This window comes from Hyla sarda, chromosome 6 (assembly GCF_029499605.1).
Source record: "Hyla sarda isolate aHylSar1 chromosome 6, aHylSar1.hap1, whole genome shotgun sequence".
In the NCBI taxonomy this organism is placed as follows: domain Eukaryota; kingdom Metazoa; phylum Chordata; class Amphibia; order Anura; family Hylidae; genus Hyla; species Hyla sarda.
Window position 1 is genome coordinate 262334185 of NC_079194.1, and position 26459 is coordinate 262360643.

The window sequence follows — 26459 nt, forward strand, 5'->3', positions numbered from 1 at the left end:
TGGTTCCCTTTAAAGGGAATATGTCATCAGTTTCTTGTTGCCTGACCTACAGTCTGCATAAAACAGGGACAGGCTCCCTTATTACAAAGGTATATGATTCACTCTCCTTCCCCCACCCTTTGATTAATACATCTCTCCCTATACACAAATAGATAAAAACTCTGCCGCTCATGGCCTTTGAGGAGGGGAGAAGCTGCCAGGGACTGCGTAGCCAAGTTCCTAATTTGATTCAGCATTTAAGAGGGACTCATATGCCACCATAATAAGTTAGCCCGTGTTTGTTTCATACTGCACATGTACATTAGATTATGCATAAATTAGGCACATACACTATATGTGTGTTACATAAAGCAGCACGATAAAACATGAGATCAATAAATAGTTAAATAGATACAACTATTTGGTATTCACAGTTATATGATCTCCAGTGTATTACACCCATATTATACTGCCTATTTAGATCTATGAATATTATTCTATGTCTGCAAATAAAAATTTTAAAAAAATTCAAAAAATCATTACCAATTGTAGTGATGACCGTTCCTGCAAAGAAAAAGCAACTCCCGATGTCCCAGTTTGTGGTAGCGTTGGTGCCATTTGCTGCAATATCAGCTCCAGAACCCAAAGCATCCTTCACCTGCTGTGGTATAAAGATAGTCAGCTCATTTCCATCCTTTCTGGTGATTCTGCTGTCATATTGTGTTTGAGCTCTACGTCTTGTGTATAGAAGTATACACTCTGTATATTTTGGAGTCAATGGATAATGTATGCTACTTATTAACTATACAGTGACATATGTCACAGTCTTCCGTTAGGAAATCCCTCCGATATATTCAGTATTTTGCAGCAAGAAGGCTTGAATGCGGTGTGCACAGAACCTAAACTTAATGAAGTTCTTCTGTAATAGGTGCTATCAGACAGAACTGAGAACATGCCCACACTTTTTTGCAATATAGTGATGACCTATCCTAGGAATCTACCAAGGGGAAAAAAAATCCCTTTCAGTTACTTTTAGACAGACTTACTAAACGCTTTTAACACGTCTTATAAGAATCTTCCCATTTAAAGTGGTGTTTTAAAAGACAGCTCCTGTCCAAATGTCATTTAGGCTAGATTTCTACACAGGTTTTTTAAGGTGTTTTTTGGAAATCTGCCACAGTTTTTGAGCCAAAGCCAGAAGTGTATTTTAAAGGAATGGGACATATAAAAGTAGGATTTATACTTCTCTTTCCGACTGGACCCACTTCTGACTTTGGCTCAAAAATGCAGTGGCAGATTAACCCCTTAAGGACAATGGATGTCCTTGCTGTCGGGGTTCCCCAGGAATCGGTCCTGGGTCCTCTACTCTTTTCACTCTACACATCCCCCATTGGAAAAACAATCAGTAGATTTGGTTTCCAGTAACACCTCTATGCTGATGACACCCAACTCTATACCTCCTCCGCCAACATCACCCCTGCACTCCTACAGAATACCAGTGACTGTCTCTCTACTGTCTCAGACATCATGTCCTCTTTATATCTGAAACTAAATCTTTCGAAAACAGAACTTCTTGTTTTTTCTCCATCAACTGATACTGTACCTAACCCTGACATTTCCATCTCGGTATGTGGGACTACCATAACTCCCAGGCAGCAGGCTCGCTGTCTTGGAGATACTTGACTCTGATCTGTCTTTCACTCCCCATAATCAGTCCCACTCACCTTCTTGTCACCTGCATCTCAAAAACATTTCCAGAATTCGCCCGTTTCTCACTACTGAAACTGCTAAAACTCTCATTATTGCTTTGATTCACTCCCGCCTCGACTACTGTAACTCTTTACTTATAGGCCTTCCTTTCTCCAAATTCTCTCCTCTCCAGTCCATCCTTAATGCCGCAGCCAGACTCATCTTCCTCTCCAGCCGCTACACCGACGTCTCCTCCCTGTGCCAGTCACTACACTGGTTACCAATTCAGTCCAGAATACAGTACAAAATCCTCAGTCTCACACACAAAGCTCTCCACAATGCTGCACCTCCCTACATCTCCTCTCTCATCTCTGTCTACCATCCTACACGTTCTCTCCGATCTTCTAATGATCTCACACTAACATCTTCTATAATCTGAACTTCTCACTCCCGTCTCCAAGACTTCACTCGTGCTGCACCGGTTCTCTGGAATGCTATCCCTCAATCCCTCAGACTCAACAACAACATCCATAGTTTCAAACGTGGCCTGAAAACACATCTCTTCAGACAGGCCTATAACATTCTTTAATTGGCCTCAACATATCCTCAACATATCCCCACACCTCTTGTTTGAATAGTTATTGTGTAATATTATGTCTGATACTTGTCTTTGTTTGTATCCCATAATTGTAAGCGCTGCGGAATCTGTAGGCGCTATATAAATCAAATTATTATTATTATTATTTTAAGTCCATTTTTTGCTCCCATTATATGAAGCATGCTCAGAAGCTGAGCGCACTTCATACCAAACAGGTCCCGGTTGCTATCAGCAATCTATCAGCTGGACATCAGCGATCAGGCTCCCCGCCGTCTGACCGGTGCTACAAGGCTCCAGTCAGCCTTGTCAGGATGGAGCAATGGAGCGCTGATAACACTGATCAATGCTATGCAATGGCAAAGCATTGAACAGTGTATGCAATCTAATAATTGCATGTAATAGTCCCCTATGTGGACAAAAAAATTATAAAAAGGTGAAAAAAGGTTAATAACAGTGAATTAACCCCTTTCCTATTAAAAGTTTTGATCACCCTCCTTTTCCTATTTTTTTAAATTAAAAACGTAAACAAAAAAAGATAAACATATGCTGTTACTTTGTGTGTAAATGTCCGAACTATTAAAATATAATATTAATTATACCGCATAGTCAATGGTGTACACGTAAAAAAAATACCAAAGTCCTGATGTCACATATGGGCAGGGAACAGTGAATCCCTAACCAACCCACAGCCACTGTCCCTGCCTATTACCTCTCCGCCCTAGATGATGGATGGACAACCACAATGACAAACCCTCCCTGCTAAGTGCTGGGGCAATATTGTCAAAATAATAAACTACAAAACAGTCAGAGTAAGGGAACAGCTGGAGGCACACAAACTAACAGAGATACACTAAGACACACACACACACACACACAGTCAAATCGCAATAAGTGTAGACAAGGTCAGTAACAAGAGATAGCAAAGTAACAATGCAAATACCAGAAGAAAAGTCAAGAACCAAGCCATATGATCAGGGTACCCAAATAGACAAGAGATGAGAGATTAGAGTGCTAGCTTCAGTCAAATCGTAATTTTCACAAGCAAAGCAAAAGTGAAAGGAACTTCCTTATATATGATAGTGTATGTGAACAGAGAATCCTGATGTCATGGACCGACCAGGGGACAGGGAGAGTGAGCCCTAACCTGACCCTAAAACCGCTCTCCCTGCCTACTTGCTCATCCACCCTAACCGGTGTATCAACAACTGGGCGCTGGTCCCTCCCTGAGCTAAAATGCAGGGGCCTAAATAAAAACACATACTAATAAAAAGCAAAAATACAAAAATGTGTGCAGCTCACAAACCACAATCCGAGGATATAATTGGTTATATTCCGAAACCCAACGGCCAGAAAATAACAATATTAAACAAAATGTATAACTAATCCTCAAGGAACTTACCCCAAAAGGTACAAATGATGTTCAAATAAAATATCATAGGATTGCTTTAGTTAACAGTTTTATTAGATATATAAAATTGCATGTATAAAATAAATTAAAATAAATTGCACTATATAATACTCTGGCACAAATTTGATATAAAAGGTGAGAAAACCACTGGGCCCTAGTGGTAAAAAAGAAAAAAAAAGTTGTCATATATGTTTGCTTTTAATCCCTACTGAAGAAAGGGTCATGTGTTATCTAGCAATAGAACCCTGAAACGCGTCTAGGACAAACTTTTAAGCACTATCACACTATTCAGTATACACTAAGTGTGAATCTGGCACCAGTACCTGTGATCCACTGAGACCGGCAATAACCTCAGCTTGAGTCCGTTCCGGATCTTTATTGTGCCTGCTACAACCTGAGCCTAAACCTACTGCTGGGGGAGATTCACCTGTCCACCCGCCCAGGACTCCATTCATTCACCACGAGGGACGCCATACCATCCAGCGCTACCCGCTTTGCAACAACAGCGCGGAGACCACGGGAGACGCTTTGCCAAGCGCAACCTTGCAAGTATCCACCTTGCCAGCAGAGACAGCTTCTGCCAACGCTGCCGTTACGTGGTGAATGCAGAGGACATTGCATATAGAGTCCTACAGGAGCGGGTGAGATATAATATCAGCAGTGTTTCTATTTTTGAGTCCAGTAAAGAGACTTTAACACTCAGATACAAGTAACAATATTTATGTTACAATTTTTACTACAGTATCCACTGCAAAGACTTTTAAATCATCCAGCAAAGGACTCATAATTCATAGACCGGAACCATCCAATAGACCTTACTAAATTCACGAGGTCACTAGAGATGTAATTTACATCTTTTGACTTTTCATACAGGGTTTTTTTTTTTTTTACCACTAGGGCCCAGTGGTTTTCTCACCCTTTATATCAAATTTGTGCCAGAGTATTATATAGTGCAATTTATTTTAATTTACTTTATTTTATATATGCAATTTTTTATATCTAATAAAACTGTTAACTAAAGCAATCCTATGATATTTTATTTGAACATCATTATGTACCTTTTGGGGTAAGATCCTTGAGGATTGGTTATACATTTTGTTTAACGTACTAATAAATAGTCGGTCACAAACCAGAAACATAAAAGGAACATAGAACTCTATAGTATAAAGTTCAGGGGACACAGATCAGAGAGTAGTACAAACAGGAATAAGCTTAATCCCCTAGAAAAACCTCAGATAGACACAGGAATAACAATACCCTCTGAGTCTCCATGGACAGGTAAACTGGATCTATCGCTAAGCAGGAATATTGCAATCCCTCTGAACACCTCCAGTAGACACGGAGTCCCCATGGACAGGTAACAGGGATGCCAAGTTACAACTCAGAAAAACGGATACAACAGGATATAAATATAGAACACTCTTCACACTGAACACAAGACAGGAATAGCAATCCCTCCGAACACCTCCAGTAGACAAGGAGTCCCCATGGAGCGGTAACAGGGATCTAACATAGGACACTGTTTACACTGGACACAAGACAGGAATAGCAATCCCTCCGTACACCTTCAGGAGACAAGGAGTCCCCATGGAGAGGTAACAGGGATCTAATATAGGGGCACTGGACACAAGACTGGAGACTTCACTCCACTAACGAAGTAGCCATTAATAATGAATCCAAATAAACTACTGGCCAGCGGTACACTCCACAGTGTGGTCAGAAGCTGACCCAGTAGGAAAACAGAAATATAAAACACAGAACTTCATATGAACGGATACAAGAGAAAACACAGTGTGAACAGACACATAGCAAAATATGCCACCTAACCATGGCTAAAACAGGAAAATACAAATTGCATGTTAAGACAGAGATAGTAGATTAAAAGCTCAAATAAAGAGTGTTTCACAAAGAGCTCCCAGCAGCATGTCCAGCATGTTAGCAAGTCTGATGTAATGAAGTCAATCACCAGCCCAGAGGCTAGACTGGGCTGACATTAAATAGACACACCCTAGGAGCTATTGGCTGAAAAAGCCAGAAGCATTAACTATTCCATGACCAGAGAACATAAAACTGTTCACACACAAGCAAATCCAAATGACTGTGTGTGAACACAAACATAGACAGACATTACAGCTGAGGTAAGGGTGTAGTCCCAGTTACCAACATAAACAACAGTGCTTTGCAAAATTAACCCTACGGGTGCAGACAGAACCAGTCATTACACCTGAATTGCGAATTTTTGGTCACTTCATATATCATGAAGAAATTAATAAAAAGTCCCATCACAACAAAAATAGTACCAATAGAAAATACAGATCATGGCGCAAAAAATGAGCCCTCATATACGGAAAAATAAAAAGTTATAGGGTCAGAAGAGGAAAATTTTAAGCATACTCCTTTTCATGCAAAAAGTTATGATAAAACAAAACCAATACATTAGGTAATACTTAAATGAAATGGACCTACAGAACAAATTTAATGTGTAATTTTTTACCAAAAAGTGCGCTGTGTAAAAACAGCACAAACAACCCTCCTATGGGTCTGTAGGTAGAATTTTTTTTTAAAAGTTAGGATTTTTAGAAGGAGGGGAGGAGGAAAAAAAAAAAGGGAGTACTCCGTCCCTGGACATCTTATTCCCTATCCCCAAAGGATAGGAGATAAGTTGTCTGATCGCGGGGAGGGAGGGGGCTGGGGGGCATCCGGTAGGACCCTGCGATCTCTGAGTCAGCACCATGGCATTCTGGCAATGGAAGCTTGGAAACTTCATGCCACACACTCTCCATTCATGTCTATGGGTAAATAAACTGTAAATTTTAAACTCTGAAACGAGATAAGAGGTATGTACAGTACATGATTAATCCATTACTATATTATCAAAAATACGACTACTTTTCACTTTACGTTAGTCAAGGAGCAACTATGCTTAATAACCAGCATTTAGTACTTTACATTTTATGCTTTTATATGTTTGATTCTAGTATGGGAAAATTTCCCATTAAAAGTTTCCTTTAGTTACCTTAACACCATTTAGAGTGTTTGATAGTATAAACTCTGGACTGCACCTGCTTCTTTAGTTTGTACTCAACATATCCGCTATTACACAAATTACCATCAAGAAAAACTGACTATCCCTACTTCGGGAACATCGGTGTACGGATACTCATGACATGTGGACTTGGAGCCTGCAGTGCATTTCTTTTTGATTTCTTTACTGTTTTGTAAAAATTGAAAAATTGTTGCATGCGATGAGGGACTGACCTGCAGCATCGGCGTGGATCAGCAGTTGGAGCTGAGTGACAGCCTCCTGCTGTTGCTTAGCAACAGCTCCCAGCGTGCAAAAAGGCCATGCTGGGAGCTGTAGTTATGCAACAGCAGGAGGCAGACCACCACAACTCCCAGCATTCCCTTATGGGCATGCTGGGACTTATAGTTTTGCAACAGCTGGAGGCACAATTTTTCTATGGAAAAGTGTACCTTCAGCTGTTGTATAACTACAACTCCCGGCTTGCACAATCAGCTAAAGTGCATGCTGGGAGTTGTAGTGGTGCATCTGCTGGTTGCATAACTACAACTCCCAGCATGCCCGTTGGCTGTCGGTGACTGCTGAGAGTTGTAGTTTTGCAACAGCTGAAGGCACACTGGTTGTGAAACACTGAGTTAGGTCACAAACTCAGAGATACACAACCAGTGTGCCTACAGCTGTTGCAAAACTAAAACTCTCAGCATGTACAGTCTGGCAGCGCATGCTGGGAGTTGTAGTTTTGCAACAGCTGGATGTCCCCCCCCCCAATGTGAACGTACAGGGTACACTCACATGGGCGGAGGTTTACAGTAAGTATCCGGCTGCAAGTTTGAACTGCGGCAAATTTTCTGCCGCAGCTCAAACTGCCAGCGAGAAACTACTGTGAACCCCCGCCCGTGTGACTGTACTCTAAAAACACTACACTACACTAACACACAATAAAAAACACTTCATATACAAATACCCCTACACAGCCCCCCTCCCCAATAAAAATGAAAAACGTCTGGTACGCCACTGTTTCCAAAACGGAGCCTCCAGCTGTTGCAAAACAATTACTCCCAGTATTACCAGACAGCCACTGACTGTCCAGGCATGCTGGGAGTTTTACAACAGCTGGAGGCACCCTGTTTGGTAATCACTGGCATAGAATACCCCTATGTCCACCTCTATGCAAGTCCTTAATTTAGGCCTCAAATGCGCATGGCGCTCTCACGAGCCCTGTCGTATTTCAAGGCAACAGTTTAGGGTCACATATGGGGTATCGCCGTACTGGGGAGAAATTGTGTTACAAATTTTGGAGGGTATTTTCTGCTTTTACCCTTTTAAAAAATGTAAAATTTTTGGGAAAACAAGCATTTTAGGTAAAAACTATTTTTTTTTTTACATATGCAAAAGTCGTGAAACACCTGTGGGGTATAAAGGTTCACTTAACCCCTTGTTACGTTCCCTGAGGGGTCTAGTTTCCAAAATAGTATGCCATGTGCTTTTTTTTTTTGCTGTCCTGGCACCATAGGGGCTTCCTAAATGCGGCATGTCCCCAGAGCAAAATTTGCTTCCAAAAAGCCAAATGTGACTACTCCTCTTCTGAGACCTGTAGTGGGCCAGCATAGCACTTTTCACCCCCATATGAGGTGTTTTCTGAATCGGGAGAAATTGGGCTTCAAATTTTGGGGGGTATTTTCTGCTACCACCCTTTTTAAAAATGTTAAATTTTTGTGAAAACAAGCATTTTAGGTAATTTTTTTTTTTTTTTTTTAACATTTGCAAAAGTCATGAAACACCTGTGGGGTATTAAGGCTCACTTTATCCCATGTTACATTCCCCGAGGGGTCTAGTTTCCAAAATGGTATGCCATGTGTTTTTTTTTTTGTTGCTGTTTTGACACCCTAGGGGCTTCCTAAAGGTGACATGCCCCCAAAAACCATTTCAGAAAAATGTTCTCTCCAAAATCCCCTTGTCGCTCCTTCCCTTCTGAGCCCTCTACTGCGCCCGCCGAACACTTTACATAGACATATGAGGTATGTGCTTACTCGATAGAAATTGGGCTACAAATACAAGTAAAAATTTTCTCCTTTTACCACTTGCAAAAATTCAAAAATTGGGTCTACAAGAACATGTGAGTGTAAAAAATGAAGATTTAGAATTTTCTCCTTCACTTTGCTGCTATTCCTGTGAAACACCTAAAGGGTTAAAACACTGACTGAATGTCATTTTGAATACTTTGGGGGGTGTAGTTTTTATAATGGGGTCTTTTATGGGGTATTTCTAATATGAACACCCTTCAAATCCACTTCAAAACTGAACTGGTCCCTGAAAAATATCGAATTTGAAAATTTTGTGAAAAATTGGAAAATTGCTGCTGAACTTTGAAGCCCTCTGGTGTCTTCCAAAAGTAAAAACTCATACATTTTATGATGCAAACATAAAGTAGACATATTGTATATGTGAACCAAAAAAATATTATTTTAAATATAAATTTTCCTTACAAGCAGAGAGCTTCAAAGTTAGAAAAATGCTAAATTTTCATTTTTTTCATCAAATTTGGGGATTTTTCACCAAGAAAGAATGCAAGTTACCATAAAATTTTACCAGTATATTAAAGTAGAATATGTCACGAAAAAACTACCTCGAAATCAGAATGATAAGTAAAAGCATTCCAGAGTTATTAATGCTTAAAGTGACAGTGGTCAGAATTGCAAAAAACAGCCGAGTCCTTAAGGTGAAAAAGGGCTAAGTCCTTAAGGGGTTAAGGGTATATGGATGCCAGATAGTTGTGGGCAAAATGTTAGCAAGGGACATAAATCACTCAACTATTACATGTCAACTATTACATGGTCATCCATTTATTCCACAGCTGCAAGAGAAATCTGTGGCCAGCTGCAGTATCAGCTTATAGCTGGGGTTTCAGATAATGGGACTGTAATCATCAGCTGATGTGGGGGTCCATTTCTATTAGAATATACAGTTTTCTTTATGAGGAAAATCAAAAGTTGAGGTTAAATCAACTGGTGCCAGAAAGTTAAAGTGATTTGTAAATTACTTCTATTAAAAAATCTTAATCCTTCCAGTACGTATTAGCTGCTGAATATTACAGAGGAAATTATTTTCTTTTTGGAACACAGTGGCCTCTGCTGACATCAAGAGCACAGTGCTCTTTGCTGACATCTCTGTCCATTTTAGGAATTGTCCAGAGCAGAATATGTTTTCTATGGGGATTTTCTCCTACTCTGGACAGTTCTTAAAATGGACAGAGATGTCAGCAGAGAGCACTGTGATCGTGATGTCAGCAGAGAGCTCTGTGTTGCAAACAGAAAAGAATTTCCTCTGTAGTATACAGCAGCCAATAAGTACTGAAAGGATTAAGATTTTTAATAGAAGTAATTTACAAATCTGTTTAACTTTTTGTTTAAGTTTTCCACCAGAGTACCCCTTTAACCCCCTACATAAAAGGTTATAAAATTCCCCATCACAGAATATTAGACATGAAAATTAAAGATTTTCTGGTTCAATATAACTTATGGAAATATGTTCATAATACATCTGTAGTTTGCATCCAGTGAAAACTTTTTTTAAGCTTATGTGCCCAGGGTTAGTAATGAAATTAAAAAAATTACACATAACTCCACTGCTCCCCTCACTGCTCTGGTATCAGGTGGTCCTGTTTGTGACCCTGAGGAAGTCACATTGGTGACGGAACGCGTGGGGTCTTTCTGTGTGGACATGGGCTGATTGAGCTATTTTCCTTCCTCTGTCTGATGTCTGCCTTTCCAGTTATTGTACTTCATTTTTTTGATGGTTTGATTTTGTGTTTATTTTTCCCTCTATGCCTGCTCTTTATATTTGCATTATCTATATTTGGCTTTAGGGGTTATTTTGCACACTGGATTTGTTCACTCCTCAACTGTCATTCATTTTGTTATCATTATTTTGTCGTGAGTGCAAGGAGGAATCCACATTTACACCCATGTCCTGTGGTGGCCACTATTGGCCCCACTGTTGTAGTGTGGCTCTTTGGAGCTTTTTTAAGTGTTTTTAATGTTGTGCTGTCCCATATAATTTAAATTTTTTTTAATTGTTGTTATAATAAAGCTATTTCATTCTTCAATTGCTGTTTAGGGCCTGCATCCTTTCATGGCATTTCAGTCTGGTTGCTTTTGTCGTCCTTATGGTTTTGTATGCCGGATAGCACCCCTCTTCGATATCTTATGGTATTAGCTTGAGCCCCCCCTTCTCTTTAAGTGGAACTACTGTCTGTGACCGCAGACACTTCGCTTCTTGGAGCTAGCCAGCTGTCTTAGTCTGTAGTCACATCACATTTTAACCCTTCCTTCAGTGTCTACATTGACAAGCTGTCAAAAAGGTAAGCTATATAGAGCCTATTGATTTTATTGGGCCCAAGATAATCTAATTCTGACTGTATATGCCTCCTCTTGCAAAGAATGCATGTACCGTCAGACAATGGGCCAGATGTTGTCACAATTGGACTCTGCTCGGCCTATTAAATTACATGGGCACTACAGGCTGTACATGATCTTTCCATTTTGACAGCTTGTCAAAATATAGCCCAAAAGAAGGCCTAAAATGTGATGTAAATGAAGCCTACACCATAATGCCGTGTGTGGCCTATCTGTACGTGCCAATGTGCCTACGTTCAATGCGTCCCTGGCTGTCACGTTCTGCAGAAAGTCCTGGACACATTAAACACATAGCTGGCTGGCTTGTCAGGGAAGACGAGAAGAAGAAGCCAAAGCCCCTATGATTAGCTGTTGTCTTAAACGCACAGAAAAGTGGGAAAGGCTTCAGACACCAGTAATCCACAGGGCACAAGAAACCAGGGGAATACAACTCAAGAAAACCACAAGATCCACCCCATAATGGTAATTCAAGCACATTAACCCCTTAAGGAGGCAGGGATTTTCCGTTTTTGCATTTTCATTTTTTCATCATCACCTTCTAAAAATCATAACACTTTCAATTTTGCGCCAAAAAATTCCATATTATTGCTTATTTTTGGCGCCACCAATTCTACTTTGCAGTGACATTTGTCATTTTAACAAAATATCCACGCCAAAGCAGAAAATTTTTTTATTGTGTGACAAAATTGAAGAAAAAAATACCATTTTGTAATTTTGGGGGCTTCTGTTTCTACGCAGTGCATTTTTCGGTAAAAATGACATCTTATCTTTATTCTGTAGGTCCATACGGTTAAAATGATACTCTACTTATATAGGTTTGATTTTGTATTACATAAAATCATAACTTCACAATCATAAAATAAAATCATGACTACATGCAGGAAAATGTATATGTTTAAAATTGTCATCTTCTGACCCCTATAACTTTATTTATTTTTCTGCATATGGGCCGGTGTGAAATTTTTATCGGTACCATTTTTCTATTGTTCGGACTTTTTGATCGCTTTTTATTCATTTTTTCATGGTGTAAAAAGTGACCCAAAATACGCTATTTTGGACTTTGGAACTTTTTTGTGCCTACGCCATTGACCGTGTGGTTTAGTTAATGATATATTTTTCTAGTTCGGACATTTCCGCATGCGGCAATACCAGATATGTTTATTTTTATTTTTGTTTACTCTGTTTTTTTTTTTTTTAAATGGGAAAAGGGGGGTGATTCTTACTTTTATTAGGGAAGGTGTTAAATGATCTTTATTAACTTTTTTTTCAACACTTTTTTTTTTTTTCAGTGTTATAGCCCCCCTAGTGGCTATCATACTGCACACACTGATCTGCTACACAGATCATTGCTGTGCATTGACACGGCAAAGATCAGTGTTATCAGCGGCCGATTGCTCAAGCCTGGATTTAAGACTTGGAGCAATCACCGATCGGATGCAACGGAAGCAGGTAAGGGGACCTCAGCTCGCGTTCTAGCTGATCGGACATCGCGATTTGACTGCGATGGTCCAGATCAGCCTGACAGAGCTGCCAGGAAGCTTTCAATTTCATTTTAGACGCTTCGATCAACTTTGAACACTGTGTCTAAAGGCTTTCATTAACCGCTGGGACGGACCCGATATGACCCCGCGTTATATACCGGGATCGGTATGCCCTGCGTCCTTAAGAGGTTAACCCCTTAAGGACGCAGGACGTAAATGTACGTCCTGGTGAGTTGGTACTTAACGCACCAGGACGTACATTTACGTCCTAAGCATAACCGCGGGCATCGGAGCGATGCCCGTGTCATGCGCGGCTGATCCCGGCTGCTGATCGCAGCCAGGGACCCGCCGGCAATGGCCGACGCCCGCGATCTCGCAGGCGTCCGCCATTAACCCCTCAGGTGCCGGGATCAATACAGATCCCGGCATCTGCGGCAGTTCGCGATTTAAATGAACGATCGGATCGCCCGCAGCGCTGCTGCGGGGATCCGATCATTCATAACGCCGCACGGAGGTCCCCTCACCTTCCTCCGTGCGGCTCCCGGCGTCTTCTGCTCTGGTCTGTGATCGAGCAGACCAGAACAGTAGATGACCGATAATACTGATCTGTTCTATGTCCTATACATAGAACAGATCAGTATTAGCAATCATGGTATTGCTATGAATAGTCCCCTATGGGGACTATTCAAGTGTAAAAATAAATGTAAAAAAATGTAAAAGTAAAAGTAAAAAAAAAGTGAAAAATCCCCTCCCCCAATAAAAAAGTAAAACGTCCGTTTTTTCCTATTTTACCCCCAAAAAGCGTAAAAAGCATTTTTTATAGACATATTTGGTATCGCCGCGTGCGTAAATATCCGAACTATTAAAATAAAATGTTAATGATCCGGTACGGTGAACGGCGTGAACGAAAAAAAATAAAAAAAGTCCAAAATTCCTACTTTTTTAATACATTTTATTAAAAAAAAATTATAAAAAATATATTAAAAGTTTTTATATGCAAATGTGGTATCAAAAAAAAGTACAGATCATGGCGCAAAAAATGAGCCCCCATACCGCCACTTATACGGAAAAATAAAAAAGTTAGAGGTCATCAAAATAAAGGGATTATAAACGTACTAATTTGGTTAAAAAGTTTGTGATTTTTTTTAAGCGCAACAAGAATATAAAAGTATGTAATAATGGGTATCATTTTAATCGTATTGACCCTCAGAATAAAGAACACATGTCATTTTTACCATAAATTGTACGGCGTGAAAACAAAACCTTCCAAAATTAGCAAAATTGCGTTTTTCGTTTTAATTTCCCCACAAAAATAGTGTTTTTTGGTTGCGCCATACATTTTATGATATAATGAGTGATGTCATTACAAAGGACAACTGGTCGCGCAAAAAACAAGCCCTCATACTAGTCTGTGGATGAAAATATAAAATAGTTATGATTTTTAGAAGGCGAGGAGGAAAAAATGAAAACGTAAAAATTAAATTGTCTGAGACCTTAAGGCCAAAATGGGCTGAGTCCTTAAGGGGTTAAAGGGGTACTCAGCTGGAAAGTTTTTTTGATTTTTAAATCAATTGGTGCCAGAAAGTTAAACAGATTTGCAAATTACTTCTATAAAAAAAAATCTTAATCCTTCCAGTACTTATTAGCTGCTAAATACTACAGAGGAAGTTATTTTCTTTTTGTAACACAGTGCTCTCTGCTGACATCTCTGTCCATTTTAGGAATATGTTTGCTATGGGGATTTTCTCCTACTCTGGACAGTTCTTAAAATGGACAGAGATGTCAGCAGAGAGCACTGTGTTCCAAAAAGAAAAGAATTTCCTCTGTAGTACTCAGCAGCTAATAAGTACAGGGTGGGACATTTATATGGATACACCTTAATAAAATGGGAATGGTTGGTGATATTAACTTCCTGTTTGTGGCACATTAGTATATGTGAGGGGGGAACTTTTCAAGATGGGTGGTGGCCATGGCGGCCATTTTGAATCCAACTTTTGTTTTTTCAATAGGAAGAGGGTCATGTGACACATCAAACTTATTGGGAATTTCACAAGAAAAACAATGGTGTGCTTGGTTTTAACATAACTTTATTCTTTCATGAGTTATTTACAAGTTTCTCTTTGTTTACAGCCATTGACATGTCGTTGAGGTTAACACGTGAGGAGAGGATAGAAATTGTGTTGATGTCTGGTGAACACAGTAACCGGGTCATTTCAGCAGATTTCAATGCAAGACACCCTATGAGACCACCCATCTCCCATACTACAGTTAGCAAACAGTTTGATAAGTTTCGTGAAACTGGTTCAGTGTTGGATTTGCCAAAATGTGGACGCATGAAATCTGTCACTAATGAAGAAACATCAGTTGCTGTCCTAGCTTCATTCAGCAAGAGCCCACAGCGTAGCACTTGCCGCATGTCACTGGAGAGTGGCATTAGTCGAACATCCCTTCGGCGGATATTAGCTACTCCCAAATGGCACAATTACAAACTCCAGCTACTGCAGCATCTCAACGAGGATGACCCAGATCGGCGCACTGAATTTGCAGAATGGACAAAAAAAAAAAATTGGAACAGGACCCTCAGTTTACGCAGAAGATTTTGTTCAGTGATGAGGCAAACTTTTATGTGAATGGTGAAGTTAACAAACAAAACCACCGCTATTGGTCTGACACTAACCCACATTGAATAGATCCCTCCAAGGCTGTTGGAACACAAAAATTGATGGTATGGTGTGGTATATGGGGTACAAAGATAGTGGGACCATTCTTCATCAATGGAAACCTCAAGGCCACTGGATATGCAAAATTGCTACATGATGATGTGTTTCCCTCTCTATGCACTGAAGCTGGCACGTTCCCTGAGTTTTTCCAGCAAGATGGTGCACCACCACATTATTGGTGTCAGGTCCGAGCATTCCTAGATGAACAGTTTCCTGGAAAGTGGATTGGTCGTCGTGGGCCAGTTGAATGGCCCCCAAGGTCTCCTGATCTGACCCCCTTAGACTTTTACCTTTGGAGTCATCCGAAGGCAATTGTCTATGCTGTGAAGATACGAGATGTGCAACACCTGAAACTACGGATACTGGAAGCCTGTGCTAGCATTTCTCCTGCAGTGTTGCCATCAGTGTGTGAAGAGTGGGAGAAGAGGGTTGCATTGACAATCCAACACAATGGGCAGCACATTGAACACATTTTATAAGTGGTCAGAAACTTGTAAATAACTCATGAAAGAATAAAGTTATGTTAAAACCAAGCACATCATTGTTTTTCTTGTGAAATTCCCAATAAGTTTGATGTGTCACATGACCCTCTTCCTATTGAAAAAACAAAAGTTGGATTCAAAATGGCCAACTTCAAAATGGCCGCCATGGTCACCACCCATCTTGAAAAGTTTCCCCCCTCACATATACTAATGTGCCACAAACAGGAAGTTAATATCACCAACCATTCCCATTTTATTAAGGTGTATCCATATATATGGCCCACACTGTACTGGAAGGATTAAGATTTTTTAATAGATGTAAGTTACAAATCTGTTTAACTTTCTTGCACCAGTTGATTTAAAAAAAAAAAAAAAAAAAGGTTTCCACCGGAGTACCCCTTTAACACCACACATAACTTGGCACCAGGGGCACATAGGCTAAAATTGACAAAATACCTCTTTAGGGTCTATTCACATGTACAGTATTCTGCGTAGATTTGATGCGCTGGATTTGAAGCTGTGTTCAGTCATTGAGTTTACATTGAAATCTGCAGCAGAAAATTCTGCGCATCAAATCTGTGCAGAATACTGTACGTGTGAATAGACCCTTAAGCTCCCAGATCATTACCCAGACTAGATACTACTGTATCCACTTCTCAGCTGAGAGCACACATAGCTAGAGTGACAGACAACCAATATCCTGAAAATGGTGAGGACCTAAGGCATCAAGTAAATTAGAAATTTGTTGAATTTTTATTTATATAGGATTAGGCATTATTTACATAAACTATAAGAAACCTGACATAACTGTCCTGCTGCTCAAACCAATGAGCAGCAAAAAACAGAGACAGGCTCCATTACAGTAACATATTACAGGGACATATGATTGACTCTGAAATGCTGCAGTATGTTAGAGGAATGATAGGTATAACACCGGCCGGGAACGTGGGCCCATGTCATGGTGGTCACTGGGGGCTTCTAAGCCTTGATTAATAGATTTCTCCCTTTTTGCATATAGAGGGAGAGATCTATCACAGGGAGATGAGTATACATTTATTTTTTTTCTAAGACAATGGCCCTGAAGTCCAACCAACTTTTTTTCTCGGTTTATGCGCCTAAATTTTTGCCGCACCATCCGTGCAACTAATTCTATGCCCAAATTTTACACCGCAAAACATACACTTTTGAAAACACTCAGAGTGTTTTTTTATTACAAGAAAATGGGCGTGGCCAACAAAAAAATGGACGTGTTCCCGACAAAAAGATGAAATTACTCGGAGTACTTCCAAAATCACTCCTGATAAAGTGTAAAGTAGGAGGAGTAAAAATGGGGGGTAAGTTGGGAGCGCTGCTGTCAGATGGCGAGGGTTGGAGTCAAGAAACAGTGTGAGCCAGCACTTATGCAGGACTAACTTTTATTGACAAAAGAAGTCAAGACAGTAAAAACAGGACAACGCGTTTCGGCGCTCGCTGGCGCCTTCCTCAGGTCCACAATTATAAATATGTGCAGTCCTAGCCGGAGTTCCTGCGGGCGGGCTCGTGCACGAGCCCGCCCGCAGGAACTCCGGCTAGGACTGCACATATTTATAATTGTGGACCTGAGGAAGGCGCCAGCGAGCGCCGAAACGCGTTGTCCTGTTTTTACTGTCTTGACTTCTTTTGTCAATAAAAGTTAGTCCTGCATAAGTGCTGGCTCACACCGTTTCTTGACTCCAACCCTCGCCATCTGACAGCAGCGCTCCCAACTTACCCCCCATTTTTACTCCTCCTACTTTGCATGTTTGTCCGTCCTCCTTGGAAAGACGGAATAATAAGGGGTGAGAGCAGCAGACTGTCGCTATTTCCTTCCCACCACCATTTTGTACTATCGACCCAAGGTCAGTACGTTACCATAGGTGTTGGTGACGGGTATTTCCATTTTTTTGCTTTTCCATAAAATACCACACAGGGAGCGCCCCACTCTTTTTCTCCTCCTCTCTATCCTGATAAAGTGTGAGTTTGGCTCACAGAATAACCGACAGCCAAGAGGATGTGTAAAAACTACCAAAAGCGAGTGATTTTGGCTAAGGCACAACTTAACGTGGTGGGGAGTGCTTAAACTATTTTCTTTTCTTTTTTTCCCCATTGTTTTACGGTTCTACACAAGGATTTTTCGGATATGCAATTCATTTTAAACTTTAAAATATGCCTTTAATTGTATATATTTTTTTGTTATGGGGGGGCGGGGGTTCTTTTAAACTCCTATATTAGATGGTCTAAGTCCATTTAATTTTTTTTGTTCTATTTTGTTGATTAATTCACGGTAAATCTTGTGTTTTGCTTGTTTGGTTTGGAACATGCTATTGATGATTTGTATTCTATACCCATGTTTTTTTAGTTTTTTTTTCTTTTAACTCGGAGTATGTGTGACATATTTTCCCATGCGACACAAAAAAAACGTGACAGAAAATGAACTGACACGTGCGACACATTAGTAAATCAGTGTTCTAAAACACTCCAGAAATAACACTAGAAGTACTGGAGTAAAAAAGGATTTTTTTTTTTCTTTTGTATCCACTCCTGAATCAAAAGCCACAAAAAACAGCTTGGGGGAGATTTATCAAAACCTGTGCAAAGGAAAAGTTACCCCTAGCAACCAATTGGATTGTTTCTTTCATTTTGCAATGAAATATCCCCCCTTATGATCCCAGTTTGTACTTTAGCTTCACATTTCTTTTATGAGTAACCAATACACCAGCACTGCAGTTTGCTTTCCAAATGATGCTGAATAGTACAGCTTTGGCTGCTAAGATCTCCTTCTCTGCTGTGCACGTTTTCCATTGCTTTCTCAGCATTCAAGGAAAAAATATGCAGTCCTTTTTTGGCTATTATAAACTAGTTGCAGACATTATCACAATCCTATTCATTGCTGGGCCTCTTTTAGGACTGATGTAAGGCTGGGTTCACATCACGTTTTCTCCCATATGGGAGCGCATACGGCAGGGGGGAGCTAAAACCTTGCGCTCCCGTATGCCTTCGTATGCGCTCCCGTATGTAATTCATTTCAATGAGCCGGCCGGAGTGAAACGTTCGGTCCGGTCGGCTCATTTTTGCGCCGTATGCGCTTTTTCCCTGGACCTAAAACTGTGGTCAACCACGGTTTTAGGTCCGGTTGTAAATGCGCATACGGCACAAATTTGAGCTGACCGGACCGAACGTTTCACTCCGGCCGGCTCATTGAAATGAATTACATACGGGAGCGCATACGAAGGCATACGGGAGCGCAAGGTTTTAGCTCCCCCTTGCCGTATGCGCTCCCGTAGGGGAGAAAACATGATGTCAAGCCAGCCTTAGAGATAGAGATTTCACCTTGGCTGTAATCAGACATAAAGGTTCTGGCATTTCTGGATTTTGGCATTTCAGTGTAATTTAAAAATAAATAAATAAAGTAGCAAAATTGTGACAAAGACACATCAAAACCAGTACATGTGAATACAGCCTAAAACAATCCAAAGCACCTGCAAATATAATTCCCTTTGCAGCCCTCTTGTGAACCATGTTTTATTATAATTGTTATACAGTTTTCTGCTGTTCTACTTTATATCTGTTACTGGAAATCTGGGTGACAATGAATATGGCCACTAGAGATGAGCGAACTTACAGTAAATTCGATTCGTCACAAACTTCTCGGCAGTTGATGACTTATCATGCGTAAATTAGTTCAGCCTTCAGGTGCTCCGGTGGGCTGGAAAAGGTGGATACAGTCCTAGGAAAGAGTCTCCTAGGACTGTATCCACCTTTTCCAGCCCACCGGAGCACCTGAAAGCTGAACTAATTTATGCAGGAAAAGTCATCAACTGCCGAGCCGAGAAGTTCGTGACGAATCGAATTTACTGTAAGTTAGCTCATCTCTAATGGCCACCATTACTGTATCTAGATTTCAGATTTTGTTCCCCATTAAAGGGATTGAATATCCAGTCCAGCAGAAAGGGCTGAGCAGATTGATATATAGTTTTGTGGGATGACTTGTCATTTATTCGTGTAATGTACTCAGTTCATTCCGGACACTTAAAGGGGAACTCAGGTTCATATCATCTTATCAACTATTCACAGCATAGGGGATAAGTGTCTGATTGCGTACCCCATGCCATCTCCTGCCCCTAGCACCCCAGTGTTTCGAACACTTGTGCGCTAGGGGCAGGAGATCGCATCGTTTCAGAACACTGGCCCTTCTCTTGCTGGGAGTGGCCATGGTTGGTACACCCCCTCCATGCATCTCTATAGGAGAGCTGGAGATACAGTGCTTGTGTATCTCTGGCTTTCCCATAGAGATACATGAAGGGGACATGTTGACCACAGCTTTGTGCAGGGGTCAACAGTCACTTTTCACAGAGCACAGATTGTTATGTGCACAAGGAGAGCTGGGGTGTTAAGAAGTAACAAACATATCAGAAATATAGGTGAACAATTATAGGGGAACTCTGGTACACACACGTATGCCCTATGCTGCGTACCAGAGTTCCCCTTTAACTGCTTACCTTTATTTCTTATAGGCTTGTTACTTCTCGGTTTGAATCTCACTTTTCACTAAAGACCAGAAGAAACTTTCAGTTTCAACCCCTTAAGCAGAGAGACAATTTTTATGTTTTAATATTTTCCTCCATGACATTTAAGAAACATAACTCTTTTACTTTTCTATCTACAGACTCATATAAGGGCTTGTTTTCTGAGCGACCAATTGTACTTTGTAATGAAATATTTAACCATAAATTGTGAAATAAAAAATATTATTTGTGGCCGAAAATTGAATAGCAAACCACAATATAGGGGAGTTTCTTTTTTTTACGCAGTGCATTTTACTGTTTTCTTTTGTGTCAATACAGTTAAAATGATACTGCTGGTTACTATCTTGAATATTATTGTGCTGCTTTTAAATAAAGTCAAACTTTTGAAACAAAATTTTAATGTTTAACATTTCCCTATTCTGACCCCTTTAACGTTCTTATTCTTTCGTATATAGGCCATGATTTTGCATATATGTGACTTTTCCATAATTTTTTATTCCTTTTCTTCTGGGATGTGTTGTGACCATAAATCAGCAATTTTTGACTTTGGTATTTTTTTTCTTTACGTTTACACCATTCACTCTACAGATCCTTAACCCCATTCCTGACCATTGATGTACCTGTTCGTCATGGAACGGATGAGGGAGTATGGCGCAGGCTCGGGAGTTGAGTCTATGCCATAACCATTAGATGCCAGCTGCTATCAGCAACTGACATCTGGCAGTAATGATGGATATCGGAGATCACTTGGATTTCAGTCATTTAACTGTTTAAACACTGCAGTCAATCGCAATCGTGGCATTTACATGCTTCCAATTTATAAAGGAACACTGTCATCAGTGTCCCGCACTAATCTGCTGTTACAGGCAGGTAGTGCAGGTGACACTGATAACAACCATACTTACTTGCCCGCAATCCGTGCTACTGTTCTTCCAGTATCTTCATCTGTACCCTCTGTTCGGCCTAGAGGCTTGGGACACAAGCAGAGCTTCTTGAGGCCACCACTGCTGTTTCCCTGTTTCCCCACAAAGCCCTGCCTATGCCCCAAGCCTGCTGGCCATACAAAGGGAACAGATCACGGAGACGTGAGTATGGTTGTCATCAGTGTAACTCGCACTACATGCCAGTTTTCCTTTAAAGGCAGGCTTTAGCAATATAGTGCCAATGACATAGATCAATGTAATGCAATAGAAAAGGGTGATTCCCTTTAATGGAGTACTCTGACATCAGGTAAAGGAAATGCTGCAAAACCATAAATCATTGCTGTCTTGTTTTGTGGGTATGTAATCCTCTCCCCTACTATATTTTACTACTTCCTGGATGAGCAGTTTTACAGTACTACAATTCCCAGAATGGATTGTTTTCCCCAGCTCTATATCACAGTCCTCCTACCCTACCTACTTCCACAGTACTCCTGCCTTTTCCCCACCCAAAGCTGTTGCAGAACATTTCAGTACACAGCAAACAATTGCTCTGCAGTCAGTAACTTCTGCAGTCAGTATCTATGCAGCACCTACTGCATTCATTCCCTGGCTGTTCCTCGGCCTGTGCCATTTTTCAACAGCTTGTTGTAAACACACCTCATTCTTCCTTAAATGCTTCAATAAAGATATATATGTATATGTGCATATGACAGGGAGATGGTTATGTAGGTTGTAGGGTCTGGGTCAGGGGTCAGAGTTGGTTACATAACTCCGGGGGCTAGAACTCAGAGGTAAGATCCAGACACCCCTCCAGAGGATGATGTCTCATCTTGGGAGAGAGTGAGGAACGGGGGAGCTGCTAAGACAATAATACATTGAAAATAAAAGGACTAAACTATTTCCTGACAGAGGTATTTCATGCAAAACCTGTTGATGCCAGTACAATTTGTGATAACACTAAAACAGTAAGTTATATATACTGAGGTGATATAAGTTTTATTTAAATGCAATTTTCTGATACAGATTACCCTTTTAAGTGTCCAATGGGTGTCCATTCTTATGTGAAATGACCCTCACATTCTGCTCTTGACAGACAATAAAAAGTATTATAGGAAGTAGAAGTTTGGGGTTGGTTGGCGCTGAATCAGAACACTTCACTGATGACTTTAGCTCCTTGTACATGTAATGTTTAATTTGTATATGACACATGACTAAATTAAACATAATTTTCTCAAGAATGCTTATATTATCATAACATACATAAGGATGTCTGAACATAAATTCCCCAAATCTATTTAGTGGTCATAAAATGTTATGGGGTAGAGTCAGCTAACAGCTTTAAACAATAAAATTCCAAGGTGCACATCAAGAAAGGAGTTCTATAAAAATCCTTGTACAATCAGGGAGCTATATCCTTCTGAATTCTAGATTATCTGGGTGATGACACCAGTGGAAGCTGTAATGACAGCCATATTGACCCCCAAGTTTTTCCAGAAAGAGAAAATACCTAACATCATACAGTATGTCTGTTCTTTACTCAAGTATTTAAGCTCTCACCAGCACAAACGTGTCCAGAATCTCCTCCTGCACACAGATGTTTTCCTCAAGGAACTTTCTACGGTGTTCCATGAGAAGATACTGTTGCTGAGTTTCAAAGGGTTGTTCAAGCTTCTGAAAGACCACTGCCCCTGTTACCAGGTACCCAAGTACTATACCGAGCAGGGCCAAAACAGTCTTCTTCTTCATGACGTTTTTATTCTGTGCTAGGTCCTGTTCAACCACAGCCTGATCTCCAAGTAGTATGGAATCTTCAGATGAACAAGACACTGGATACAGAAAGCTCCCTGGAAGACCGCCTACCGAAGAGTGGCAAGACACTGTAGAGAGAAAAAAAATATTCTAGTATTAAAAAATATTAATGTGTAGAAAACAGTCAATTACTTTTAACATATAGCATCATGTGACTATATCCAAAGAGTGTGTTAGGTCATTGTGCATAACAAACGGTGTCTGCAATCATGTATCCCAGAGGGATATATACTAGTATCAATATACTGTACAAGTAAACAAGTAGTATCTTGGCAAGTATATTTGGCAAAACCAGGAATGACACAAAAAGTAATAATGATAACATTTGCACCTTTTTCTGTGTTTTGGGCCCACTTCTGTTTTTGGCTAAAAATACTGACCAAAATACTACATATAAACCTAACCAAAGAAGTCAGATGCAAAAGGGACTGCAGTTAACTTCAGTGTGAAAGCAAGTCATGTGCCAGGCTCTCACACGGGAGAACTGGTGGTTTCTGGGGATCACAAGGTTGTTGTCAACAACATAGTTAAACTATAGGTTTAGGATGCCATATGTGGAGTTTTTTTACAGTAAAGGAAAAATAATTACCGAAGAGCTTTTTTCCCCTCCAGGTTACAGAGTCATCGAGTACAACTTTAAACTATAAGGACCCTAAGAACTATAAATTATATCTCTGGACCCCGGTGGAATAGCATGGGATTGGGGTTGGAGATGACAAATGTCATACCTAATTTCCAGATTAGGTTCTTATCTGGTTCTAGATTAGGTTCTTATGATTAGGTTCTAATCTAGTAAGTAATGTCCATGTGTTCCAAACTCCATGAGGCTTGGTTCACACTGTGCCTTTTGTTGTGCTTTTAATATGTATGTTTTGATAGATTAACTCTTTGGGAGACATAGGAGTTCACCAACCACAATAGAAAATACAAGTTAAAAACACAACATAAATGTGCAGTGTGAACCCAGCCTAAAACTTGAAGGTAAACAATACCATGCAACAATTTTCTGGCTTGAAAGAAGAAAATAAACTATTAGAATGAATTAGTATAGTACACCCAGGGAGCAATCCTTTTAACAAATAGCATCACCTTCTGTACTGTGCTGACTAAATTATCTCTGACATCTTTATAAGCTGACTCGTAAATAAAACTTGGAATAGGAAGAATCCAACTTTTACAGCTTTATTGATTTTAATTTATTTATCGGGTCAATAAAGCTGAAGCAACTGTGTATATTGGGTTATAATATTCATGCACTATTTTATAATATATATATATATATATATATATATATATATATATATTGTTATATCATACAATCTCTATAACAGCTCCAGTTTATCCACATTATGTTCCATTATCTAATAATATAACGTATCAAATTCTGCTACACTGAGAAAACTCTTCGAAGCAAAATATTATTTCTACATTCATCAAGACATATAAACCAACAACAATGCCAGTAGTAGAAGTTAGTGGAGTGTGGGTCGTCACACTTACCAGGACAGAAGGTGCTAGAGGCATCAGGGGTGTCCAAACATGGATGCTATAATAGTCACACAACTGCACACTCACACTCAGACAGGTATGAGCCCATGGCAGCAGGGCCTGTAGCTCACCTCTTGTATCTGATGCCCAAAGGAGTGATACCCACACTGAATCCTCCCTCCTATCCACACTGCATGGGCGTGGAAAGAGGGAGTGAAGAGATTGAGGGCCAGAAGGAGTAAAATAAGATGTAGACACTGAGACATAAGGAAAAGAAGATGAAGACGGATGTAGAAAAGAACCGCACTGAGGGAGTGGGGGGAAGATGAAAAAATAATGCACGAGACAATGATATAAAGCACATGTACAGGAGAAGAATAATGGAGGGAATGATAATGCTCTAAAAGCATATACCAAGAGACTTACTAAGGATAATGCAATGGCTACATTGAACCAATATTTTGCTTATGCTCAGCAGATGTAACTTACCCGTCACAGCTTCTTATCACAGTCGTGATGATCTTCACTTAACCTGTACTTGCAGTGAAGGCAATGGATTAAACCTTCCAACATTGTATTGACTGCCATGTAAAGCCACCATAACTCCAGGGCTGACAGAAAAGATCATCTGACTCCCTGTAGATCCTTGAACATCACCCTTCTGCCCTGGCAGGAGCCAGACTGGGCCACAGCTACCTTCTCTCTGCCAGCCATGCTTGCATGCCCTGAGCACTCCCCGGATAAAACTCGCCCAACTCAGCCCCTCTGAAGATCGCTTAACCCCTTCCTTTCAAGCAAATTTGCATCATATGCAATGTATACACTGCAAAACATCATCCACTCGCCTGCTAGAACTATGCAGCATTGTCTAATAACTCCCCCCCCCCCCTCCCTGCCAAAATGCAGGGGAGCATCCTGAAGGCTCCCTGATGTTACTGACCTGCAGTGTCACTTAACCCCTCCCAGTCTGATGGCCCATCTCTGACTAGGAGAGGGTTAATGCTTCATTGTACCCTCTGTCAGCACACGTAAATGATGATGAGAATCAATAGAGATCGTTCCCAGTACTACCTGCCACTTAACCTTACTACTTAACCCCTTCATGGAATGGGCATCCAAAAACATTGTGATGTATCAGCTTCCGAGTGGCAGTAGAAGATGTTTTATGCTTTTATTGCAGCATGTAGTCAGTGTAGCTACAGACCCATCAGTGAACACAAAAAAAAAAACAGTTTGAGGGCGTGTTCACATATTTAGGATTTAATTGCAGTTATTGAATGCAAAGTCAGGTATGAATATGAAATAGGAGAAGTCTCAGTCTTTTGTATATACATAGCCTCCTTTCATGTATTCAATAAATGCAGTTAAAAAATGTGATCATACCCTAATGTGTATTAAACCTTAATGACAATTATTGAATAAAAAGCCAGAAACAGATCCTATATGAAGGAAAGGTGCAAAGAAAATACTGAGCTTTTTAAATCTTTTTATGACATTGTACTGAATAATTGCAATTAAAACCCTGATTCTGTGAACACCCCCTTACAAAGCTTACTCATTTGCAGCTTAGGATAAAACGGTAAACATTTTTCATATATATATATATATATATATATATATATATATATATATATATATGTAACGGTGTTTGGGGCTAAGGGCTAAAAATGTATGAGATAATATAGTGATAATGTAGTCATTGCGGTCATCAATATGATGTGAATTGTCCAGTGCTATGGAATATGTTGGCGCCATGTTAGCAATAATCCTTATAATCAGCAACTCACACAAGATTAGCTGATGACAGGAAGCAAAAGAATGTATTTAAGAGTGAATTTACATGGGGAACATTTGCTGCCTCATTCATTTAAATTTTGAAGAAATCCTTATACTTGCCACCA

At 40.1% G+C, this 26459-nt stretch overlaps 1 protein-coding gene across 3 annotated transcripts in view; it reads right to left on the reverse strand.

Annotated features, from left to right (window-relative positions):
• The window catches only part of KCNK4 (potassium two pore domain channel subfamily K member 4), a 98379-nt gene extending 72388 nt beyond the window's left edge, over positions 1-25991 (reverse strand). The window contains exons 1-3 of one of the 3 annotated variants that reach the window (XM_056527162.1): positions 25048-25991; positions 22819-23138; positions 523-637 (exon numbers count right to left, since the gene is read on the reverse strand). In XM_056527162.1, the coding sequence (XP_056383137.1) occupies positions 523-637; positions 22819-23007 (304 nt within the window). In that variant the 5' untranslated portion in view covers positions 23008-23138; positions 25048-25991. Of the gene's footprint in view, positions 1-522; positions 641-22818; positions 23139-24570; positions 24794-25047 lie in introns of those variants that run through there. The other 2 variants (XM_056527160.1, XM_056527161.1) reach the window with 2 other exon arrangements.
• Between the last annotated feature and the right edge of the window lie 468 nt (positions 25992-26459).